At 38.0% G+C, this 24,398-nt stretch overlaps 1 protein-coding gene across 1 annotated transcript in view; it reads left to right on the forward strand.

The window, feature by feature from the left end:
* ENPP3 (ectonucleotide pyrophosphatase/phosphodiesterase 3) overlaps nucleotides 1–24,167 on the forward strand; it is a gene marked incomplete at its 3' end in the record, with an annotated part of 90,218 nt that extends 66,051 nt beyond the window's left edge. Inside the window, exons 20-25 of the mRNA XM_080700121.1 lie at nucleotides 1,623–1,774; nucleotides 10,731–10,869; nucleotides 15,289–15,366; nucleotides 15,942–16,074; nucleotides 16,421–16,577; nucleotides 23,988–24,167. Of these exons, the coding sequence (XP_080556247.1) occupies nucleotides 1,623–1,774; nucleotides 10,731–10,869; nucleotides 15,289–15,366; nucleotides 15,942–16,074; nucleotides 16,421–16,577; nucleotides 23,988–24,167 (839 nt within the window). The remainder of the gene's footprint in view (nucleotides 1–1,622; nucleotides 1,775–10,730; nucleotides 10,870–15,288; nucleotides 15,367–15,941; nucleotides 16,075–16,420; nucleotides 16,578–23,987) is intronic.
* Nucleotides 24,168–24,398: the final 231 nt, after the last annotated feature.

Here is a 24,398-nt window from a genome sequence, read left to right on the forward strand (position 1 = left end):
GGGAGACTTATCACAGTGGTTCCAAGGACGCTATGAGCACCTTAAAATCCTCGTGCCTCGTCTTTTAGTCCTCTCTTCCCTTCCTAAGGTATGAACAGACCACAGTGTGTGGACTGCTGATTGTGGAACCTGCAGCCAATCGTTTCACATTGCGGTGCTTTGGGATCCACTTATCATAACCATAACTACCTCACGTCATTGTAAAGTTGAAAAGACTTACTCCGTGTTAAGAATTTACAAGTGACTGGCTGTAGCAACTTCATTCTCATCTGTTATCTCTTAGGTATTCTTGTGTTAAATCTGCTATGCCTTGGCCTCAGTTTTTTATGAAGTGGGGGATCCACTCATCCCTCAGTCTCTGCAGAGGATTGGTTTCAGGATTCCTTGTGGATAACAAGAATCTGTGCTTAACTCCCTTATATAAAACAGCATATTTTCATATAACCTGTGCACATCCTCCTGGAAACTTCAAATCATCTTTAGATTACTTGTAATATCTAATACAAGGTGTTTGCTATGTAAATAGCTGTTGTATTGTTTAGGGGAAATGACACAAGGAAAAGAACCTTTACATGCTCAGGAAATATGTTCTAAATGTTTCTGATCTGGATTGGTTCAATTTGCATAGTAGCATACAAACGGAAATAAATATATTAAGACATCATCCACATCTGTTCAGGCCTCTATACAAAAAAGGAAAAAAAAAAAACCATGTTGACTAGTAAACTACAGAAATTTATTCTTACAGTTTTAGTGAAGTCCAAGGTCACGGTGCTGGCAGATTCAGTGAGAGGTCAAAGCCTACTTCCTCACAGAAAACTGTCTCATTCTAATCTCACATGGCAGAAGGGGCCTGGACCTTCTTCTGGGTCTGTTTTATAAGTGCTTGATTCCTTTTGAGGGCTCTATGTTATGACCTAAATTCTTTCAGAGGCGTCACCTCTGGAGTACCATCACCCTTTGGGGGTTGGGATTTCACGGTGCAATTTAGAAGAACATAAGCATTTAGTCCGTAGCAGAAAGACTTTTTATAAAATTCCAATATCTTTCCTATGATAATTATTAAAGTAGATCATCTTTGTTGGAAAATAATACACTTTTAATTTTGAGGCTGTTTATATCTCTTTTTTTTTTGTACTAGGGACTGAACCCAGGGGCATTCTACTTTCAAGTTATACCCCCAGCCCAATTTTATTTTTTATTTGGAAGCAGGGTATCACTAAGTTGCAGAGGGCCTCACTAAATTGCTGAGACTGGCATCAGATCTGAGATCCTCCTGTTTCAGCCTCCCAAGTACTAGGATTACAAGTGTGTGTCACCATGCCTGGCTTTTTTTTTTTTTTAATTTCTTCTGATAGATCTTGTGAACTGTAAAACATAAGAAGCCAGAGAGAGCAGGTTTCAGACCTTTGCTTAGCCCCTTGCTTGGCCAAGTTACTTATTTAAGCCTTAGTTTTATAATCTGTAGAATGGGATAGTAACTACTACCTCAAAAGGTTGTTGTGAGATTTAAAAGAGGTTAAGTCTATAAGTGAGCCACCAGAGAGAGGGGTAGGTATTGTATGCATAGAAGAATTTGCTCTTTTCATAGATATTTTCTCCTTATGTTATTTTAATTTTAGTAACAGCAACAACAAAAGCAAATTTGCCATTTGGGAGGCCCAGGGTTCTACAGAACATGGATAACTGTCTCCTTTACCAAGAAGAATACATCAGTGGATTTGGAGGACGCATGAGGATGCCTCTGTGGAGCTCATACACAGTTTCCAAGCCGGTAAGCTCCTGCATCCACTGGCCCATGCAGGCTGGAAAAAGTCTGCAATTCTTTAATGTTCTATGCTTTGGATTTTGTTTTATACCCGAGGTCACAACAGAGAATTCACTTGCCTGTAGCTTGTAAGAAGATGCTCCAGGCACTACATGAAGGTCTGTCTATAAACTGCTGTGTGGATGCAAAAGAGGAACGTATTGTTTTGCTTGGAGAAATCAGAGAGTTTTATAGTTTTCCCGTTGGTAAGGCAGGTAGAAAGCATCTCAAACTGAAGCCGCAGGAAACACAGAGATGCATCATTCATTGGGTAGTTCTCAAGTACACGACAGGTGCACAAAGGTGATGGTAATTAGATCCTAAAGGACTTTATATTTTTAAAACTTATATAGCAAGTATTTTAGTATCTGCTGTGTGCTACAGAAGGCATAAAGAGTGCAATGTGAATAAGTATAATCCTCCCCTAAAAAATCTAGCATGTTAGTAAGTTGGATTGAACTTACATGTACAGATGTGTTATGGCACAGGTCTGTCCAGACTGAGGGTGGGAATCCATTTATTTCACTTCTTTTCCCTCCTGATTATCTGCAAACTCCCTTTCACTAAATGGTGCCAGGGCATCTGACTATCCCTTGGGAAGAAAACACTACATTGTACACAAAATTAAATTAATTAGGCTTATAGACCTAATGGTTAGTAGGCTTAAGACCTAAATCCATGTTTTTCTTTGTGCATCTTTATGACCTTGGGATAGAGAAGTTTTTCCTAGATCAGTGACAATAATAACAACAATATTACAGAGGAAATTAATTTGACTAATTTAACTTTAATGTGTGACAAAAAGTCACAGTTATGGATGGGACAATGTATTTGCATTGCATATAAGAAACAAGTGATGACTCTCCAGAATAGTAATTAGGATCTGGAATAGGGAATAAATTTCTACAAATGAACAAAAGAATGGCAATTATTGTTAATATAATATAATGGACAAAAGATACGAGCCAAGCAACTCAACCACATTAGCAATCGAAAAGATGTAAATTAAAGCAAAGCCCAAAGTTTGCTCCAAGTTAGTCCAAACATCTTTCAGGGCAGGGGATGGTTTTGGTTACAGTATCCCAAGGACAATAGAACTGCACAGTCAATCCATACTGAATGAAAGGCACTGGATAAATGAGTCCTAACCATCAGTGTGTGTGTGTGTGTGTGTGTGTGTGTGTGTGTGTGTGTGTGTGCTACTGGGAATGAAACCTGGAACCCAGGAGCATTCTACCTCTGAGATAAGTCCCCAGCCCTATTTTTATTCTTTATTTTGGAACAGGAGCTCCCTAAGTTGCAGAGGGCCTCACTAAGTAGTTGAGGCTGGCCACAAACCTGCTATTCTCCTGTCTCAGCCTCCCAAGTACTGGGATAACAAGTGTGCCCCACCACGCCTGGCTTTGAACATCATCTTAAAAGATTTTTAAAGACAAAGATGTACTTCCAACCAGAAGTTGGTTTGTACAGAAAAGAATAGTATTTCACATGCAGAGACCGATGACAGACTAGCTATTACAATTCTTGCTAAGGGTACCACCTCTTTAATGAAAACGAAGTAGTTGGTTGTGTTTAGTTTACCTACCCTTCTTGTTCCAATTCAAGAATTTTGGAGACAAATAAGCATATTTACCACTACTAATTAAAGCCATGTGTGTTCTGCAAGCCAGCTCTGCTGCTGACAATAGTTCAAGTGTAGTCATTGGTAGCAGAGCACTAAGTTGCTTGTTTCCCTAGTGTGGATAAACATTGTAAAACAGTTACCTGAGGTGCACAATGTTCAGTTGTCTGTGATTTTCTTCAAAATTCTTGAAAATAATTTCTATTTTCTTTTTGTTTTTGAGTGGGATGATGTAAGCATATTCAAGGTTAGTCTTTATTATTATTGTCTTGTCTATTTTGTAAGTTCCAGACAGGTAATAGGACTTATGTGGAATTAAAGTGAGTTTTATGTTTTTAATACTTTCCTCTGCTGTCTTGCATTCCTGAATTTATATGAGCTTTGGCGGAAACCAAAGGCAGAAGGATTCTAAGTGGGGTCAGACTAAGAGTTTAGTACAATTCTTCTTTGTTATTATTTTGAAACTAGCCTCTTTGTTATCAAAGGATCCTGTCCTTTCTCTGGTCCCACAGAACGACTTGTATAGTTCTTCCATGTGACAGGATGGAATTCTAGCAATTTTCTGCTTTCTAATTCAGAAATTACTCTGTTCATGTGTTGTGGTTCAAGAAAATTACATACAAGGTTGTTTTGAGATTCACATAAAAATGTTGTAAATCAGCTCTGTGTTTGAAAAATCAGACTTTAAATAAGCACTTTTTGGAACATGGGCTGAATTGGTCTGTGCCTTTAAGTTTTATGGAGTTTTTGTTTTTCTGTGGTTTTGGTGGGCTTTCTAATTTTTGCTGTTGTTATCTCAGAAGAGTTCCTAGGAGGTATTTGCGACTTGAAATCATGGTCCCACAACAACTGCTTCAAGACCAGTAGGGCTAGCCAGGCTCTGTGGATTTTGCTTTGGGGCCAGCTCAGCTCAGAAGGAAGATGTGAACAGTGTTTTTGTTGGTGGGCAAAAAAAAAAAAACAAACATATATATAACAAGAATTGTGATTGTTGTATAGAATAGATACTTCAGAAATTTAATATTAAGTCAAAAACAGAGAAGGAAAATCTAGTGTACTTTGAAAAATGCCTTTATCTATAGGCTACACATATAACTTTACCTCCTCTCCCTCTTCCCCCTGGAGTCTCTGTTTATCTATCTCATGTTACCCCTATTTCCAAAGAGCTCTCTAGCTTTCACATATAAAAGAAAACATACATCTACTTGTTTTTTTTTTGGGGGGGGGGACTGGGTCTACTTGCTTAATATGATAGTCTCGAGTTCCATTCATTTCCCTGCAAGGGGGGAGATTTTGTTCTTCTTTATGGCTGAGTAAAATTCCATTGTGTGTCTAAGCCAAAATTTTGTGATCCATTCATTTGTTGATGGGTACCTATGCTGGTTCCATAATTTAGCTATTGTAAATTGTGCTGCTATGAACACGGATATGCAAATATTAAAACATTCGGCTGTTGCTGGGTCATATGGTGGTTCCATTCCAAGTCTTCTGAGAAACCTTCACACTGATCTCCATGGTGACTGTACTAGTTTTTAGTCCCACTAAAAGAGTATAATAGCAGAAATGATGCTATGAATGTATAAAAAAACTACCAATTCCAATATCAAAGACATGTGTTGGGGAGGGGGAGGGAGAGAGGAGGGACTGGGTGAGAAGGGCATCAAGAACTATGTGCATGTGTTTCTCTGACACTTGGTACCTCAATATAATGTAAAAGTGACAATGCACCAGATAAGAAAGAAAGAAAGAAAGAAAGAATATACATATTAATACAATATCCTACATATAATACATAATATAGGCAGATGTCTCCCATGTCATTGAGTCATTAGTGTGTGTGTGTGTGGTACTGGAATTGAACCCGGGAGCATTCTGCATCTGAGTTACACTCCCAGTCCTATTTTTAAATTATTTTATTTATTTATTTATTCATTTATTTATTGCAGGTCTGGGGATGGAACCCAGGGGCATTTGACTTCCGAGCTACACCCCCTGCCCAATGTTTTATTCTTTATTTTGAAACAGGGTCTCACTGAATTGCAGAGGGACTCACTAAGTAGCTGAGGCTGTCTGTGAACCACGATCCTCTGGTCTCAACCTCCCAAATTCTGGGATTACAAGCATGCACCACCATGTCCGTTTTTTATTTATTTATTTTATTAATTAATTTATTTAGTTAGCTATTCTTTTGTGGCACTGGGGATGGAACTCTTCCACCTCCGGGCTACACTCCTAGAACTTTTTTTATATTTTATTTGGAAACAGGGTCTCTTAAGCCAGAGAGGCTGTCTTTGAACCTGCGTGATCCTCCTGTCTCCACCTCCCAAGCGTGGGGATTACAAGTGTGTGCCACCATGCCCGGCTTAATTTTTTTTTTTTAAAAAACAGGGTCTTGCTAGGTTTCTGAGAATCTCACTACTTGCTGAGGCTGTCCTTGAACTGGCACTGGCTATCCTCCTGTCTCGGCCTCCCAAGTTTTGAGATTAGAAGTGTGTACCACCACACCTGCCAGAGTCATTTAATTTTTAAAGCCTTTTTCAGTTTCTAAATATCATTGCTGATCTTACTAATTATGACCTTATCATGTTTTATAAATCTAAAAACTAGGGGCATTATTATGTATGAGAAAGAATTTTTTTAAGATGAGAAGTCACTGTGGGAAGAAACTCATATAACCAGAAAAACTAAAGTAATATAGTTATGCCAGGCATGGTGGCACACACTTGTAATTCCATTATTTGAGAGGCTGAGACAGGAGAATTGCAGGTTTGAAGCCATCCTTGACAACTTATTGAGGCCCTCCACAACCTATTGAGACCCTGTTTCCAAATAAGAAATAAAATCGGGCCAGGCTGGGGGTTTAGCTCAGAGGGAGAATGCCTCTGGGCTCAATCCCCAGAGCCACATACACAAAAAAGTATAATTATTATCTTTAACATAAGATAGTAACTTTTCAATCTTCAAATAAATGTCTTCGCTTTTATAACTTAGCTTTTTTAGTCTACACATAAGAAGCTCCTATTATTTCAGTAAAAATAATTTTCATCTGCTGTTCAAGTTCTGATTGTTTCCAGACCAAACAAGTAGAAGCACCTCACTTTCCCACCTATGTATTTTTTGTTTGTTTGTTTGTTTGTTTGGCAGTACTGGGGATGGAACGCAGGGGCATTCTACCTCCATGCTACATCCCCTAATTTTTATTCTTTATTTTGAAATAGGATCTCACTGAATTGCAAAGGGCCTCACTAAGTGGCTGAGGCTGGCCACGAACCACAATCCTCTGGTCTCAGCCTCCCAAATGCTAGGATTACAAGCGTGCGCCACCATGCCCGGCTCCTGCCTGTGTTTATAATCCACTTCTATTGAAAGACTTGATTGGTAGGAAGTTCAGATTTTATTTTAGTGTCTTTCTTGCTGAATTCTATTTATTGTTTGATTTGTTTTGTCTTTCTTTTCCTTTCCTCTGACTTCAGAAATTCCAGGGACTCTGAAAAGGGGTAGGAGTGAAGCCATGTGTGTGGCAGGTGTCTGTGGTACGGTGGTGTGGTGATAATGGTTCACCATGGCCTTTTCTCATGAGATGAAGGCTCAGGAAAGATGTGACCAAACCTCCCCTCCATTCTCCTAGAGGGTTGCCTTTTGAGTCATCTCACCTTTATAAAGGAGGTCATAGCCTGTCTTCTGAGTCTTAATGCATGTATTTGGGGATGCGAGTTCAAGTTTGATGTGTGAGAAATAAATCTCAAGATCCCCAGATAGCAAAAAATGTATAAGCAGGGCATGATGGTGCACACTTTTAATCCTAGTACTTGGGAGGCTGAGACAGGAGGATGGCAGGTTCACAGCCAGCCTCAGCTATTTAATGAGGCCCCTTGAAACTTAGTGAGACCCTGTTTCAAAATAAAGGATAAAAAAAATAGGGCTGGAGGTGTAGCTTGGAGGTAAAATATCCTTGGGTTCAATCCCCAGCACTACACACACACACACACACACACACACACACACACACACACACACACAAATGTACACCTTTTTTGTTTTTTTTACTTTCTGGCTACAGCTTTACTGGTGCATTTCTCTTAACCCAATGTGTATGCCACTTTGAGAAAATTATAAGCATTGAACACAACTTTTGTAGCTATTGCCTCAGTAAAAATTAAAATAAGCCTCTCTCAATGTTTTCATAATTTTAGCTGTTATAGACATTTCAGTTTCCTTACATTAGAGAAAAATGTTTCTATGGCTACATTTATGTATATTATATTTCTTCAAAAGAATCTTATTAAACATATGAGGCAGCCGGGTGTGGTGGTGCACACTTGTGATCCCCACGCTTGGGAGGCAGAGACAGGAGGATCGTGCAGCCTCTCTGGCTTAAGAGACCCTGTTTCCAAATAAAAATATAAAATAGGTCTGGAAGTGTAGCCCAGAGGTAGAAGGGTTCCATCCCAAGTACCACACACACACACACAAAAAAAAAAAAAAAAAAACCCCAGGAAGAGAAGATGCATTTTGAGACTATGTCAAAATGTTTTAATTCTGTCTATATACTGAGTTGGGGGTTTAGCTGGCTTTAGAATTTTAGAGATAATTTTTCTTAAAAATTAATAGGACATTAGATTCCTGGACTGATATTCTAACATGTTTCTATTAGCCCTAATTTTTACCTCTATTTGTCTTTAATTTCACTTTTTGAAACATATCTGCAATCTCTTCTCAAAATGTTATTAAGTATTCATATCTGCTGACATGTTTTAAACTCCAAGAGCTCTTTTATCTCTTCCCTTGCTTCTTACATTTTCTTTTTTTCTTTGTGAATGCTATAAATACTCTCATTTCTCCAAGAGTTTTCTTCTATTCTCTGTATTATCTTTTTTTTAATTTTTGGTTTTTCTTTCCCACTCTCCTCAAATGTTTAGTGGTCGGTGACTATCGGCTCATACTTTAAAGGTGAGGCGCTAAACTATAGCTGGAGCCTTCTGGCTCACAAGCTTTTATAGGTTCATTGGGAAGAGAACCAGCCATTTTGTTGTAGACTTCCAGCTTTAAGTATAGCTTTACTTTGGTGTTTGTTTGTTACCCAAAGAAAGGACACTACTAATTTAAACAGAGAGATGCACAATTTGCAGGCTACCTGGGGTTAATGAGACTGAGGAGAGACTTAATCATTCAGTACATAGTTTCACTTAACATTATTTTCAATATGGCATCTACTTTTTGCTTTGCCCTGTATCCTTTACTCTGGTCACCTCTCTTTTAAACTCTCAAAAGAGTAAACATTCCATGTGGCCGATTTTACCTGTATTCTTGTTTTCAATCCTACACACACCCTCTGCAAGATTCTATAATCTACCCTTCTGGGATTATACAGTAAGGAAATCCAATTCTTTGTGTTTTCCCCAATCATTGGTTCTTAGTAAGTATTTACCATTCTACTCAGTTAGATCACTGCTTATTCATCTGCTTTCCAACTTCTGAACATTTCTTGCCATCTCTTATGTGTCTTCATTATTACTGTCTTCTTCATGGGGTTTGAGAACAAAGTAAAGGTAAATGTAGTTGTTTAATTCGTTTAAGAAGTGGACTCAATTAATCAAAAATGTCTTCCAACTGGGCATTACAGTATGTAGCTCCTGCTGGGCTTTGCCTGGACCTCCCTTATCTTTAGCTCCCCCTGTCTTAGACCTCAGCATGGAGTCTCCTATCTATGACCATAACATGAAGCGTACGTTGCCATTTCCTTTGTAAACTGATCTCATATGGTTTATGGAACATAGACAATTTTTGCTTTCAGCACAATGCATTAAATAAAGGAACAATATTCTGTGTGTGTGTGTGTGTGTGTGTGTGTGTGTGTGTGTGTGTGGATTGAGGACTGAAAGCTGGGGCATTCTGAGCTACTTCCCCAGCCTACTCTATTTTTTGTTTTGAAACAGGATCTCACTAAGTTGCTGAGACTGGCCTAAGATGTGTGATCCTCCTATCTCAGCCTCCCAAGTACTGGGATTACAGGCATGTATCAGCTAGATATCCTAATTTAATTTTCTATTTTAATAAAGTATTTCAAGTTAAGAAAAATATCCATTGTGGGAAGTACAGGACATACAAATCAAAGTCTCTGAAAAATTAAATATTTTGGTGTTCACTTTCCCATGATTTGGGGGGTTGTTATTATTATTATGATTATTATGATTATTAGTATTTTGTGGTACTGGGGATAGAACCCAGGGGCATTGTACCTCGAGCTATACCCCCAGCCCTATTTTTTAGTCCTTTTTATGTTTGAAACAGGGTCTCACTGAGTTGCAAAGGGCCTCGCTAAGTAGCTGAGGCGATCCCTGAACAGTGATCCTCTGTTCTCTTCCTCCCGAATGCTGGAATTACAAGTGTGAGCCACCATGCCTGGCTCCCCAGTGTTATATTATAATCAAAATATAATGACCATGCATTTACATTATCTTACATACTGACTTTATGCAGCACACTTACAGGATAACTCCCATTAATTATTGTACTAGTCTTTAAGGTTACAAAGAAAATTATTTAAAGAAAATTATTCCTCTATTTCCCAATGAATGAAGCATAGCTACAAATTTATCTAAATCCAGAAACAAATGTTTAGTCAACTATATGTTCTTTGAATTAGTCTTAGGCTGGTTAGAAATTCTTGCCCAGCTAAAGAATAATATAGTTATGTTGTGTTTATTTATTTATTTTTGTGGTACTGGAGAATAAACCCAGGCACATTCTACCTCTGAGCTATACTCCCAGCCCTGTTTTATTTTATTACTTGGAAACAGCATCTCACTAGGCTGATGAGCGCCTCACTATTTGCTGAGGCTATCTTCAAACCGAAATCATCCTGTCTCAGCCTCCCAACTACTGGGATTACAGGTTTATACCACCACACCCACGTTTTCATGTATATTTCTAAAATAAATTGTTGATGTTTTGTTTTCAAGTACAGCATACATCACCTTTTAGAAAGCTAGATCCTGGAAAGGATTTTGGTTTTTAGCAATGCTCCCCTTATTCCTCCATTTCCAATTCAGGTTTTACTTTGCAAATATTTCTTTCCAAGGCGTGTTTGATTTGCCCTCCCAGTGTCCTCTAGCCGGAAGGGAACCACAGAAGAAAACATTGGTGAAGACATCCATTTTCATTGCTTGCGTAGACCTGATTCACTAAGAAAATAGGAAGAGGTTAAATGAAAAAACACCGAAGGGAAGTTACAAACCGTAGAAGGCAGCGGGCGAGCCACAGCCGTGGGCGTAATTTTTTTTTCCTTTTCTCTTTCAACAGGGAGACACTTCGCCTCTTCCTCCTCCCACCGTCGCAGACTGTCTGCGGGCTGATGTCAGGGTTATTGCTGTTGAGGGCGAAACATGTTCCTTCTATTTTGCAGACAAGAATATCACCTACGGCTTCCTCTATCCTCCTGGTTAGTAGAACTCTTTTTTAGAGCAATAGCTTAGAAAGCCCTCATCAGCTGGATGTGGCTATGCGCCTTAAACATATACTTTCCACCAGAACGACCTGCTTGGGCTAAACCAGCTGCCCAAGAGGCTTGCAGTAGTTGTGGGCTGGCCTGCCAGGGGCAGAACAGCAGCTCTCATAAAGACTAATAAATTTTGCACTTGGAACCGTGCATCAGCTTTAATCTAGCCCAGATGTTTAGAGAGGTCGGCAGGTTTAAGTTTAATTTTAAAACAAGAGTCTTTGGAGAAGGACACAAGCATCTAAAAAATACATTTATCCTGGCTTCTGCCCAGGCGAAGGTCTCAGAACACAGCTGTTTCTGTGAAAAGAGATCAGGCTGGAATTCTGGCCTATCATTCATGCTGTGTGTTCAGCAGTTTTGAACTGTGGGTTAAACAGCCAAATGACCTTTAAGGTCTCCCTCCCTCCTTTCCTCCCTCCTCTTCCTTCCTTCCTTCCTTCCTTCCTTCCTTCCTTCCTTCCTTCCTTCCTTCCTTCCTTCCTTTCTTTTCCTCTCTCTCTCTCCCTCTCTCTCTCCCTCTCTCTCTCTCTTCTCTCTCTCTCCTCTCTCTCTCCTCTGTCTCCCTCTCTCTTCTCTCTCTCTTCTCTCTCTCTCTCTTCTCTCTCTCTCTCCTCTCTCCTCTCTCTCTCTGAAAAGATCTTTCTCGGGATCATACAAAAGCCAATTCTAAAACTCTCTTCCCTGTTCAGAAAAAAAGTCATTTTTCATAAGATTTTCAATGTGTTCAGCTTCTGGGAATGGGTTTACTCCTGATATGAGGCCTTATTTATCTTTTTTCCTTGAAGCCATGACTGGAGGTGGTAAATTTAGAGGTTTATAAGTTAGAGAATCTGAGATTTATACTGGAGAAAAAAGGCTCAATGAAAACAAGTACTGATATATAAATATATGATAGTTTCACCTAAAAAAATAGAAAAAAAAATATTCTTTGGTAAGAAAGAAAGTAAAAAGAAATATTGAAATGTTATCTTTAAGTCATCAAAAGCTTGGTATCAGACAAATGAAACTGTTATGTGAGATTATCATTTTTAATTTTGGATAAATTGCTATAATGCTAGATGTCAACCACTAAGCCAAGCATGGGAGGGAGGGATGGGGAGAGAGTGGGGTGGGGATCGGGTGGAAAGTTTGTATCCCACTATGATGTATGAATACAGTGCACCAATAAAAAAAAAAAAGAAAACAAGTACTGTACCCATTTCAAGTCTCTCGACACTGAATGAGGGCAAATAAACTAATATATTTTATTTAAGTGTCTAGATATAATTAGGCTACCTAATTTATGTGAATTCTAGGATACAGCTTTAGATGTTGTAATATTTTATTAATAAAAATGTTTAAATTGGCATAAAAATATACCCATTAAGCTGAGATATTGGTTAATATTTAAGTATTTGCCATGACAAATGAAATTAATTAAATGAGTTGTTTCAAAAAACATTAAGAATGAAATGAAGCCTACTTTTAACTTTCTACTAAAATTTCTAGTTTTTAGAAATAAAAATTCTATCATAAGTGAATCCTTATTTTTCTCTGAAACAGAAGTTATGCTGGGTTTCGTTGCTTTTCCAACTTTTAGGGCTTTCTATAAAAAGTAGAAAAGGCCTGTGGGTTTCAGAGAACTGCATACACTATGTGAAATCATTTGATTTGCTTTGCTTTTAGTGCCTACCCAGTGACCCCCCATTTTAGTTATAGTTAAGACCCAAATCTAGTTTAAATACAAAAAGCATTCTAATAGCTAGCTCATATAAGTGGAACGATGCACTTTCTGTGACTGACTGACTTGCTTAGCACAATGTCTGCAAGGTTCATCCATGTTATCAAATATTGAAGAATCCAAAACAGTCACTTGTCTAGAAATGAAGATTGAAATGGTAGTTGTCAGGGCCTGGGGGAGGGGCATGCAAGGAGTTATTAATGAATAGTCATAAAGTTTCAGTTGTACAAAATAAATAAGCCCTAGAGATCTGCTAATTGCACCTTATTAAGGTTTGGATGTGATCTGTCCTCCAGGTACAGGGATATGCGGGTGCTTGGTCCTCATTGTAGGGATATGAGTAGGTGGTGGGACCTTGAAGAGATGGGTATGTAGTGCAAAGTATCAGGTCATTTGGAGTGCTGCCCTCAGAGGGAGTAATGCTGGTCTCAGGGAATGCATTCTCATAGGAGTGAGTTATGCAAACAGCAAGCCTGGCCCCTCCATGGTCTCCAGTCTCTTGCTTATCATGTGGTCTCCTCTTTACATGACCATTTCCCTTTCTGCTTCTTCACCATGTTATAACCCAGCCAATAGGTCCCACACTAGAGGCCAAATAGAGAAGGGTACCCTGTCTTAGACTTCTAAACTTATAAACCTCTTTTCTTGATAAGTATTCAGCATCAGGTATTTTCCTATTGCAACAGAAAACATACTAACACATACTTAAAGTCAACAATTCTGAGTCAGCCATGATGGTGCACACTTGTAATCCCACTACTTAGGAGGCTGAGACAGGAGGATCACAGATGCTTAGTGAGGGCTTCCACAACTTATTGAGACCTTATTTCAAAATAAAGGATAAAATATAGGGCCAGGGGTATAGCTCAGAGGTAGAATACCCATTATCGCAAAAAAGAGGGAAATAAAAAGTTATCAGTGCTGTAGTCTACGCTAAAAAATTGTTAACAAGGTAGACATATTACCAGAAGAAAGGTATAAGTTAGTGTTCTTACCAAAATAAAACTTTAAAAATATTAGAAGCATTATATTATAATATTATAATGCCTATTAAGCATTTATAGGCTTGCAACTTTTTCTTTTATGTTTTGATACTGGGAATTGAACTCAAGATATTCTCCCTTTGAGATTATACCTCCAGACCTATTTTATTTTTATTTTGAGACAGGATCTTGGTAGATTGATGAGAGTCTCACTACTTGCTGAGGCTAGCCTTGAACCTGTGATCCTGCTATCTCAGACTCTCATGTATTGGGCTTACAGGCGTGTGCCACGATGCTCGACTTGCAGCATTTACTTGTCACAGTAGTTCAATGAGATAGATGCCTTGAGACAAAAGAAGCGCAGAGGAACTCAGCACTTTGCCCAGGCAGTGAGGCTGGTGAGCCGCAGGGCTAGGGTCCCAACCTCAGCTTGTGAGCCACGGAGTTAGGGTCCCAACCTCAGCGGCTTTCATGTCACCGTCACTTATACTGTGCTGGTCGGCACGTCCTTGGTTTCCAGAGCCAATCATCTGTGCTCTCCCCACCATTAGTCTCCATTGGGTACAAAACTATTTTCTTAAGAAAATTTTCTTTTGGAGGAGCTATTTAGGAGAGCATTATTATTTTGTGCACAATCAATAACAAGACATTTATATCTGGCATTCTCTTTGCTTCCTTGAGCTACAGTAACCGATTCCTGAAAACTGTGTACTTAAAATAACAAAACTACATATCCTCTCAAAGTGCTAGTAGGTGGAAATCTAAGCTCAGGCCTTAGCTGGGTGTGGTGGCGCACGCTTGTATTACCCGTGCTCGGGAGGCGAGACAGGAGGATCATGCAGGTTCGAAGCCAGCCATGCTGGCTTAAGAGACCCTGTTTCCAAATAAAAATATAAAAATAGGTCTGGGAGTGTAGCCCGGAGGTAGAAGGGCTTCCAGGAACTCCAGTACCACCACCAAAAAAAAAAAAAAAAACCCCTCAGGTCTTGACATTCTCTCTTTGAAGGCTTTGTGGGAGAACCCTTTGCTTCTTCTAGCTCCTGGTGGCTCCAGGCATTGTTTGGCTTTTAGCTGTATCACTTTAATTACCTCTTCCATCTGGCCTTCTCCCCAGTGTACTTTCTCCTCTCAGAACTGCCTCTCCACTGGGCATGGTGGCACAGAGAGGAGGATCACAGGTTCAAAGCCAGTCTCAACAACTTAGTGAGGCTCTCAGCAACCTAGCAAGAACCTGTTCCAAATTAAAAAACAATATACGGCTGGGGGAGTAGATCAGAGGTAGAATGCCAGTGAGTTCAATCACCAGCATCAAACAAACAACAACAGTAACAACAAAAAGAAAAACATCCCCATCATAAAGACACCAGTCATTGGATTTAGAGCCCATCTTAAACCCACAATAATCTCATCTAGGATCCTTAATTACATCTGCAAAGACTTTATCTCCAAATAAGTGTACCTTCACAGATGTAAGGGTTGAGACCAGACATAGCTTTCGGAGAGTCACAATTCAACCTACTGCAGCTATAAAATATGTGAAACCACCTGCATTGTTGTTCTGACTATTAATACATTCTTAACAATATATAAGAATAATAGGTACTATGTTATATTTTCTCTTATATCTAGATTTAATAGAATACATTTATTTTGCAGCAAACAATAAAACTGACAAAAGTCAATATGATGCCTTAATTACAAGTAATTTGGTCCCTATGTATGAAGCATTCAAACGTAAGTATTAGTTAGATTACTTACCTTAAAATACCTAAATGACTTCCTGAATTTCCAAGCTAAAACCTATATTTTATTGCAGTTTATTACAGAGCCATTCTCTTCTGATGTTCTAAATATAACTGCAAATGGATCCCTAACATAGTTTTATTTTCAACTTATTTTTACTCAGAGTGAGTTGTTGTTAGAGTTCTCAAAATTTGTTTTTAACTATTAACTATTCACAAAACTAAATTTTACTAACTCTCACCATAAGTAAATGAAAGGTAAATGTTTGTCCCCAAAATAACAATTAGTAAGGTAGCAGGTGTGTTCTGACTCTTTTTAAGACTCATTATCTCCAAAGCAACTTGGCCCTGGGAAAGAATTTAGAGATATATTTAACTGTAATTTAAAGACTGCAACTATAGCAACAAAATCTACCATCAACATAGCTGTTTACTTTGGTTGAGTGGACTACTTTGTGGAGTTACCCACCATAACTGATAATTATTAAAGTAAAACTTGATGCTATTTAAGTGTACCTGTCAATAATATAAAAAATGATTTTTAATACCTCATTCTTTTATTCTTAGAAATGTGGGACTACTTCCATCGTGTTGTTCTTATAAAATATGCTTTTGAAAGGAATGGAGTAAATGTGGTCAGTGGACCAATATTTGATTATAATTATGATGGCCATTTTGATAATCCAAATGAAACTATGAAGTAAGTACTTTGGTTTTTCTTTTTGGTACTGAGCATTAAACCAATGGTGTCATACAAGCTCTACCAGTGCTCTGCCACCGCACTACATCCCTACCTTTTTTAATTTTATTTTTGAGTCAAGGTTTCACTAAGTTACGCAGACTGCCTTCAAACTTGCATGTCGACTATACAATCTGTACTGGCTGATTGAAGTAAAAGAAATGAATGTTCAAATGTTGTTCTTTCCATCTATTACTTTCTTGCACTGTGTTTGTACCTTAGCATTTATGTAAACTTATATAAAGACATGTATAATCTTTCAAAGCAAAAGTATAATAACATCAAATCTTCTCAATTATGTTTTTAGTTACGTAGCCAGCACCGGTGTGCCCATTCCAACACACTACTTTGTGCTGCTGACAAGTTGTAACGACAGTAACTACACACCCAGTGACTGTCCTGAGCATCTAGACGTCCTGCCGTTCATCATCCCTCACCGGCCCACCAACGTGGAGAGCTGTGCAGTGAGTATGCCTGAGGGGCGTCCTGGGACCTGAAGTGAGGATTAGCCAGAGCTCCTAATTCATCCAAGTGGCTTTGTCTAATATATATATTTAAGTGCTTCATGGGTAGAGTTGTAATAAAACGGGCCTCATTTTCTAGCTTTCCTCTAGTCGATCAGTCTTTATGTAATTAAATATCAGATGTGTCTGCATATGTGAACATGTATTTATATTTGCATGCCTTGCCTAGTTTATTTACATACATCTTATTCATGCCCACCAAGGTAAGGATGATGTCATTAATATCTTATTCTGTACACAAATCTGAGAATTCTATCCTAAGGTTGTACCTAAGTTATTGTTTCTTGAATGCATAAGAATTCTATCAATTTGAAGCACAATGAATGAGATTAACTTTACACAGACACACACACGAAAAATAAGTGAGTCCAACTAGCCTTTTTTGTTTCAACATTAGTCTACCTCAGAATGTGAGGGGATCAGGCAAATTCTGTGTAGTCACCAGTTTGATGTGTGTTCTTCATAGAAAAAAAACATACATCCTGGAAGTTGGATTAAGTTTAGGTCCTTCCAGAACTGTATTGAATCACTGTTAAGTACACTGTATCATGATTAAAAACATTTGGAATGCACAAAGGAGGAATATATTATTCTCACTCTTCATATACAACTTTGATATATAAATGAGACTGGCAAATAAATGGGCCAGTCAATAACACAAGAATTATTTAAAAATTAAAAATTAAGACAGGTCACAAAGATGGGTTCAGTAATAAACACTATTAAAAGTACTTAGTATGTGGAATGAAAAAACACCTTTGGCTGGAATGACCAGTAAAAGTTGCATAACATGAGGTGGGCAGAATTTGAATAAGTTAATACTAGGAATAGTATGTGAAGAATGGAGAGGAATTGGTAACTGATAGGATTTAAGAGCCAAAGGAGAAAGGAAACCTCAAGGTGAATCCAAGATTTAAAAATATAATTAGGGAAAATGCAAAAAGAGGAATAAGAACTTTTTGGTAGGTAGGTTAAGTGGAAGTGGGTGTTCCCACAGAAAGTCCTGCTTGCTAGAGAGTAGAAGTGAGTGCTTGCGGTCTAGGCCAGGTTGAGATTCATGCACTTTCTTTTGTGTGTTCAGCAATATGAGAACATTCACTATTCGACATTGTAGGACACTATGGGGGAGATAGTTGCTCTTAGAAGCCTGATAAAAGAGAAGAAGGCAGAGATAAGTAGCACAAAAGAGGGGTCAGATAAATGACGGTAGAATTTCAAAGGAGACTACTTTTTGGTAGGGAAGGTGATGTTTTAGGTGGGTCATGGGTCATGCAGTTAGCACTTGACTGGGGTGTTTAAGTAGTCTCTCAGTGGCTAGAGATGGAGGGCAAATGTTAGAAGCTGAATTGTGGGTTACCTGTCGTCCTAAGATAAGAAAGAAAAATTTCTAAACAAGAAACTACCAGGAGTTGTTGAGTTGAATCTCTTCTTTCTTTTTCTATCAGCATTTTATTTAGTTAAGACAAAGGTAAGCTGCCAATCTTCCCTTCCTTTTCCAAAATCAGACATTGATAACTGATACAGTGAGGATCTCTTTAGCACAGAATCGGTGTTCAATAGTTCTTTATACAGATGCTCTAGGGGGCAATTAATATGGGTATGCAAAGATGAAATTGGTCTAGAATCTTATGACATTTTATCAGAACATTATTATTATTATTATTATTATTATTATTATTATTAGTGGTGGTGGTACTTGAGATTGAATCTAGGAGCATTCTCTGAGCTACATCTTCAGCCCTTTTTATTTTGAAACAGGATCTCAGTAAGTTGCTAAGGCTGGTCTTGAAACTGATCCTCCTTTCTCAACCTCTCAAGGACTGGGATTATAGGTATGCAGCACCATGTCCAGCTTATCAGGACTCTTGAAAATGACTCTTAAGTAGCTTTGCTTTCTCCCACTTCCTCCCCTTCTCCTGTGAGTAACCATTACCAGGTTACTCATCTTAAAATTTATTTTTTGGTTATGTCAGACTCCCTTACTGCCAAACACTAGATTATCTATACTGAGTAAAAGAACCAAACAAACAAAAACTTTGCAGCCTGAAGCTGTCTCTTCACAATTTTTTTTCAGCTGCTATGAGGAAAGCCCATGTTCAGGCCAGAGGGAGTCCTTGAAATGACTTGTACACATCTTGAGTTCCTCAACCTTAGACCTTACTACTGTTGCCCATTTTTTGTGGGGGGATCTCTAGAATTCCTTTCTTTTTCATTTGCTAAAATTTCTACCTGCACTCTAAGGTAATGTGCAAATCATATGAAGCCTCCCCTGATCATCCGAAGTGGAAAGGATCGCCCTCAAATTAATAGGGCACCATCTCTTTGGAACAGACTTCATCACAGATGAACTGGATCTTATCTAAAATTTTTGAGGGCAATACAGTATATTAATTAATGATATGGCATCCATAAAGACAAATATGAAATCTAGTGTAATGAATATGAAACTTGTACCAAACTGCAGCTCTCTGAGAGATTCTGAAGTTAGTAAGATGTGGCCATTAATTAGTTATGGGGGAAGGATGGCAGGATGAGAGGGAGTCAAAGGTACCTGAAAAATTAAGCATGAGTGGCCAGGAGATATATGAAAATCAGTTGTTTGGGGAAGGATGAATTTGGTATTGGTGGTTTCCAGTTTCAGACTAGCTGAATATTTAAGAAGACACAAGAGAAACTGTACAGAATGAATTCAAATGTGTGGGTTTAGGAGTTAGACATAACAGGTTCAGTTAGTGGCTTGGTCTCTTTGAGTAAATAACTTAATATTACTTTCCTCAGTTGTTATAAATAATTATTTAAACATTCATCTCTGCTAATGAAGTCATTGTGATGATTAAGATAATTCATATAAAACCCTTAGAGTTCTTGATATGTAGTAAATTAATGGTGGCCCTCATCTTATGATGGAGTTACATCCTAAAGTCAACATAAAGTGAAATCAGAAAAAATAAAAATAAAAAATAAAAGTAAAAAATAAAAAGTGAAATCAGATCCTGTATAATCATATTACTAAGTTACCAGATCCTGTATAATCAGATTATCAAGTATAGTAGTTACACAAAGTATTCCTTACTGAGTCCAAACCAGCCAATATTTCCACTGGCATCAGAACAGGTAATGATGCTTTAAGCATCTGATGAAATCGTTTGCATGCGTTGAGAGTCACCTTGTATGGAAACTTTAAAAAATTCCAATCAGTTCACAAAGATATTCTCTCTAAAAGAGATATGAGGGGATTGAGCCTATTTGTGGGAATGGAAGATTCTCAATCCCCCTCACACTTAATCTAGTGAGCTAGATTCATATTTCCTCATTTATTTTTATGTATCTATTCCTTCTATCTTTCTCCTCTTCCCTTTTCCCTTTTTCTTTTTCCCTTCAACTTCTTATAGTTAATTCTTGTTAGATAAATGAGAATGTAGTCATAAGTCCAAGTGACTATTATTCTCACAAATTACTCAGCAGATACTGGAAAATTACAGGCATGGGATTTAGAAAAGAAATTGGAAAAGATGTAGATTTGCATTAAATTAAGGGAATAAAATAAAATTACCAGTAGGAAGAAAGTGAAAAGAAGAGATCTTAAATTCAAATGGGGAAAATATCTGTACTTCTAAAATAGAAAGAAAGCAGAGTCCAGTAGGAAACAGATGTCCTCAGGCAAGGAACAGGAGAGCTATGGAAGGCAAAGGAGGGACTTTGTGAAGCACAGGCTGATCAGCCAAATAAAAGTCTGCAGACACCACTCAATGAGGTCATTCTTGATATAGTGTTTCCCTTGGGGTGACAATAGCAACACCCAGACCAAGTGTTAAGGAGAGAGAATGAAGAAGTGGCTGTGGAGGGGAAATACTAAAACAGATGTGCCTCAAAAAACAAATGAAATGAGATGTATTTTGGGGGTTATGCAATTCTATTTACATAATAGGGCTAGGGTATAGTAATATATATTATACGTAACCAAAGCATATGCTTAACTGTAGCTCATAAAAACTGTTTATATGCAAGGCTTCTGTTCTCTTGGGGTGCCTTGTACACTAGAGAGCTGCACACTGGTGGCTTGTGTTCAGATTAGTGGGTACAGATGACTTACCTGGTGTTAAAACTTGAGTGTTACCTCTGTATACATATAGTTATGTAGGGCACTTTACAGCCACTTTAATTCCAATTTTAAAAGGGGGAAAACTATCAGATGTCCAGTAAACATTTAGTTGGACTAAAAATACATAAGCCAGGAGAGGGAGAGTCATATGGAGAAAATATTATGAGGGAAAGTGATCAGAAATATTAAATGCTGCTAAAATGTAAAATAGGAAAGAAAGACTTAGTGTTAGATTCCCACTGGGAGACTGAGCTCAGGTTATCACACTGTACATTTTTTTAACAAATTGATTTGCATTATGAATCTCACACAAAACATGCTTTAGTGATTAGGAACACAGAGTGACTTCCTCTTACATCCGACTCAGAGCAGCTGCCTGCTTTGAGCTCGCACACTGAAAACATGAGCAGACCACTGTACTGCAATAAAATGAGAATAACATGCTCATTTAATCGAACAAATGTCAAAACCTTGCTTTGTGAAAATTGAACTAAAAATTAACAATATCATGTAAATATTAGAGAATAGAGAATAAAGGATGCCACAGAAATCCAGGGCTCTAAATTGTGGCAATAATTTCATTTATTTATTTATTTATTATTTATTTATTTATTTTTGGTACTTGGGATGGTACTTTGGTACCATAGGCATTCTATCTTCAAGCTACACTCCCAGCCCTAATTTATTCTTTTTTTATTTACTTTTTTTTTTCCCATGGAACTAGGAATTGAATCTAGGGGCATTCTACCTCTGAGCTACACCAGCCCTATTTTTTATTCTTAACTTTGAAACGGTATCTCACTAAGTTGTGGACAGCCTCACTAAGTAGCTGAGGCTGGCTGCAAACCTGTGATCCTACTGTTTCAGCCTCCCAAGTACTGGGATTACAAGTGTGCACCACCACACTGGCTAATTCTTTCATTTATTGATTGATTGATTGATTTTATATTTTTTGTGGTGCTGGGGATGGAACCCAGGTGCATTCTACCTCCAAGATATTCTTCATTATTAATTTTAAAATAGGGTCTCACTGAGTTGCAGAGGGCCTCACTAAGTAGCTGAGCCTGGCCACGAACCATGATCCTCCTGTCTCAGCCTCCCAAATGCTGGGATTATTTTTAAACAGGGTCTCACAAAGTTGCAGAGGGCCTCAGTAAATTGCTGAGACTTGCCACAAACCTTGATCCTCCTATCTCAGCCTCCCAAGTACTGGGATTACAAGCCACCATGCCCAGCAGAACTAAATTTTTAAATAGTAAAAACTTGCCAGAAGTCAAATGGGCTGGGTATTTTAGCACAAGCCTGCAATTCCAGTCTTTGGGAGGCTTAGGCTGGAGGATTGCAGGTTCCAGTGCAGCTTCAGCAGCACTGAAGCAGCTTTATGAGACTCTCAGAAACCTAGTGAGACCCTGTTTAGAAAAAGAAATATCTGGGGAAGTGGGAGTGTAGCTCAGTAGTAAAATGCATCTGGACCGTACCCCCCCCCCAAAAAAAAAACCCAACAAGTTAAATGGCCAAGAAACAACTAAAAATATAGTTAGCTATAACAATATTCACGATAATAGGGCTCAGCATGGTATGACATACCTGTAATCCCAGTACTGGGGAGGCTGAAATAGGAGGATCGCAGGAGAGCCTATTTCAAAATTTAAAAGAATATTTCAAATTTTTAAAGAAAATAAAAAGCATAGGGAGTATAGCTCAGTGGTAGAATGCCCCTGGGTTCAACTCCTAGTACTTAAATAAATATCAGTATGTTTTTCTATACTGGGGATTGAATCCTGGGCCATTTTATTTCCAAGCTATACCCCAACCCTATTTTATTCTATTTTGAAACACGGTCTCACTAAGTTGTGGAGGGCCCACTAAGTTGCTGAGGCTGTCCTTGATGAGTTGCTATCCACCTGTCTCAGCCTTCCAAGTATTGGGATTATAAGCATGAGCCACCAGGCCCAGCTAGCTCAATACCAACATTTTAACAGGCATAAAACTCTATTTCACATCCATGACTTGACAAAGATGTGGGGACACGAAGATTATCTTCCACTGCTTCCATTGAGAGTAAATTGGCATGAACATTTTGAGGAGTGCCATTTGGTAAAATTAAAATTGCATGTACTCTATGACCCAGCAATTTCTTTTATGTATCCTAGAAACTCATGCTCTTAAATAGTCCAAGTTATTCATTATAGTGTTATTTATAATAAAAAATACTTACCAGTATGGCAATGAAAAAATAAACTGGGCTACATTAAAAGAGAAACATAATACAAATTTGAGCTAAAACAAATGACCTAAGTAGATCTAGATATCACAAAGTAGATCTATAGATCACTATGGATAGATTATAAACGTAAAAGTGAATAAAAATAATTAGAAGATACCATTTATAATGTCACGTATATAAATCTGAAAACTCACAAAGCAGTACTACATATTATTTTGTAGTTGTTTACAATACAAATTTGTACCGATGTGCAGTAAAAGCTTAAGGAAACACGTTGGATTCGCGCCAACTCAGTAATGTGTAGCTTTCAATCGAGAACAGTTATCTACAACTGTTATATTTTAAAAACTTACATCTGAAGTAAATATGAAGATAGATAAATTTTACAACTTTGTGATAATCTATTTGCACTTCGTGTTTTATTCAAATTTAATTGTATCAAACCAGGTGTGGTGGCTCACACTGAGACAGGAAGATTGCAGGTCTGAGTCCAGCCTCAGCAACTTGGCTCGAGGCCCTCAACAAGTAGGTGAGGTCCTGCTTTAAAATAAAAAATAAAATAGAGCTAAGGGTGTAGTTCAGAGGTAGAACACCCCTGTATTCAGTCCCAATATCACACACACACACACACACACACACACACACACACACACACACATTAATTCCATCAAATAAAATTTAAGGCTATTAATTTTTTAAATAATTTTATTGTGAAATCGTTTCTTTTTTATTTATTTTATTGCTGGTACTAGGGGGTGGAACCCAGGGGCTTCCTTCCTCCAAGCGACACCCCTAGTGCTATTTTATAATTTATTTGGAAACAGAGTCTCACTAAGTAGCTGAGGCTGGCTTTGAACCTGTGTGATCCTCCTGTTTCAGCCTCCCAAGCATGAGCATTACAAGCGTGCGCCACCACGCCCGGCTGTATTTAAGGCTATTAAATTTTTTTAAAGGATGTCTTCTAAATAATAAAGTGAAAAATCACACACCGGAAAAAGCAGTCATTTGTTTCCTTTTTCAGGAAAATGAAGAAGACGGTCCTTGGATTGAAAGAAGATTTAAAGCACACATTGCTCGGGTCCGTGATATAGAACTTCTTACTGGTCTTGACTTTTATCAGGAGAAAGCACAGCCAGTCTCTGAAATTTTGCGACTGAAGACATATTTACCCATACCTGATGCTGATACAGAAGAAATTTGATCAAATGTAGGTGGTAGTTTCTGTTGAAAAATCATAAAATAAAGTTTTCTATTTTTCCTTAACTCCCCTAAATGTCACTTTGCATAATTCTCATTATCCTCTTCTTTTTTTTTTATTATGCCATTCATAGTCTTTGCCTTATATTTTTCTGCCCAGTTTCATCTAAACAAAAAAGAGAACAAGAGGAGCAGATATTACTTTGGAATTGAATCAGTTCTGCATCAGTTTTGT

Source organism: Muscardinus avellanarius (assembly GCF_963383645.1).
Source record: "Muscardinus avellanarius genome assembly, chromosome: 8".
NCBI lineage: Eukaryota > Metazoa > Chordata > Mammalia > Rodentia > Gliridae > Muscardinus > Muscardinus avellanarius.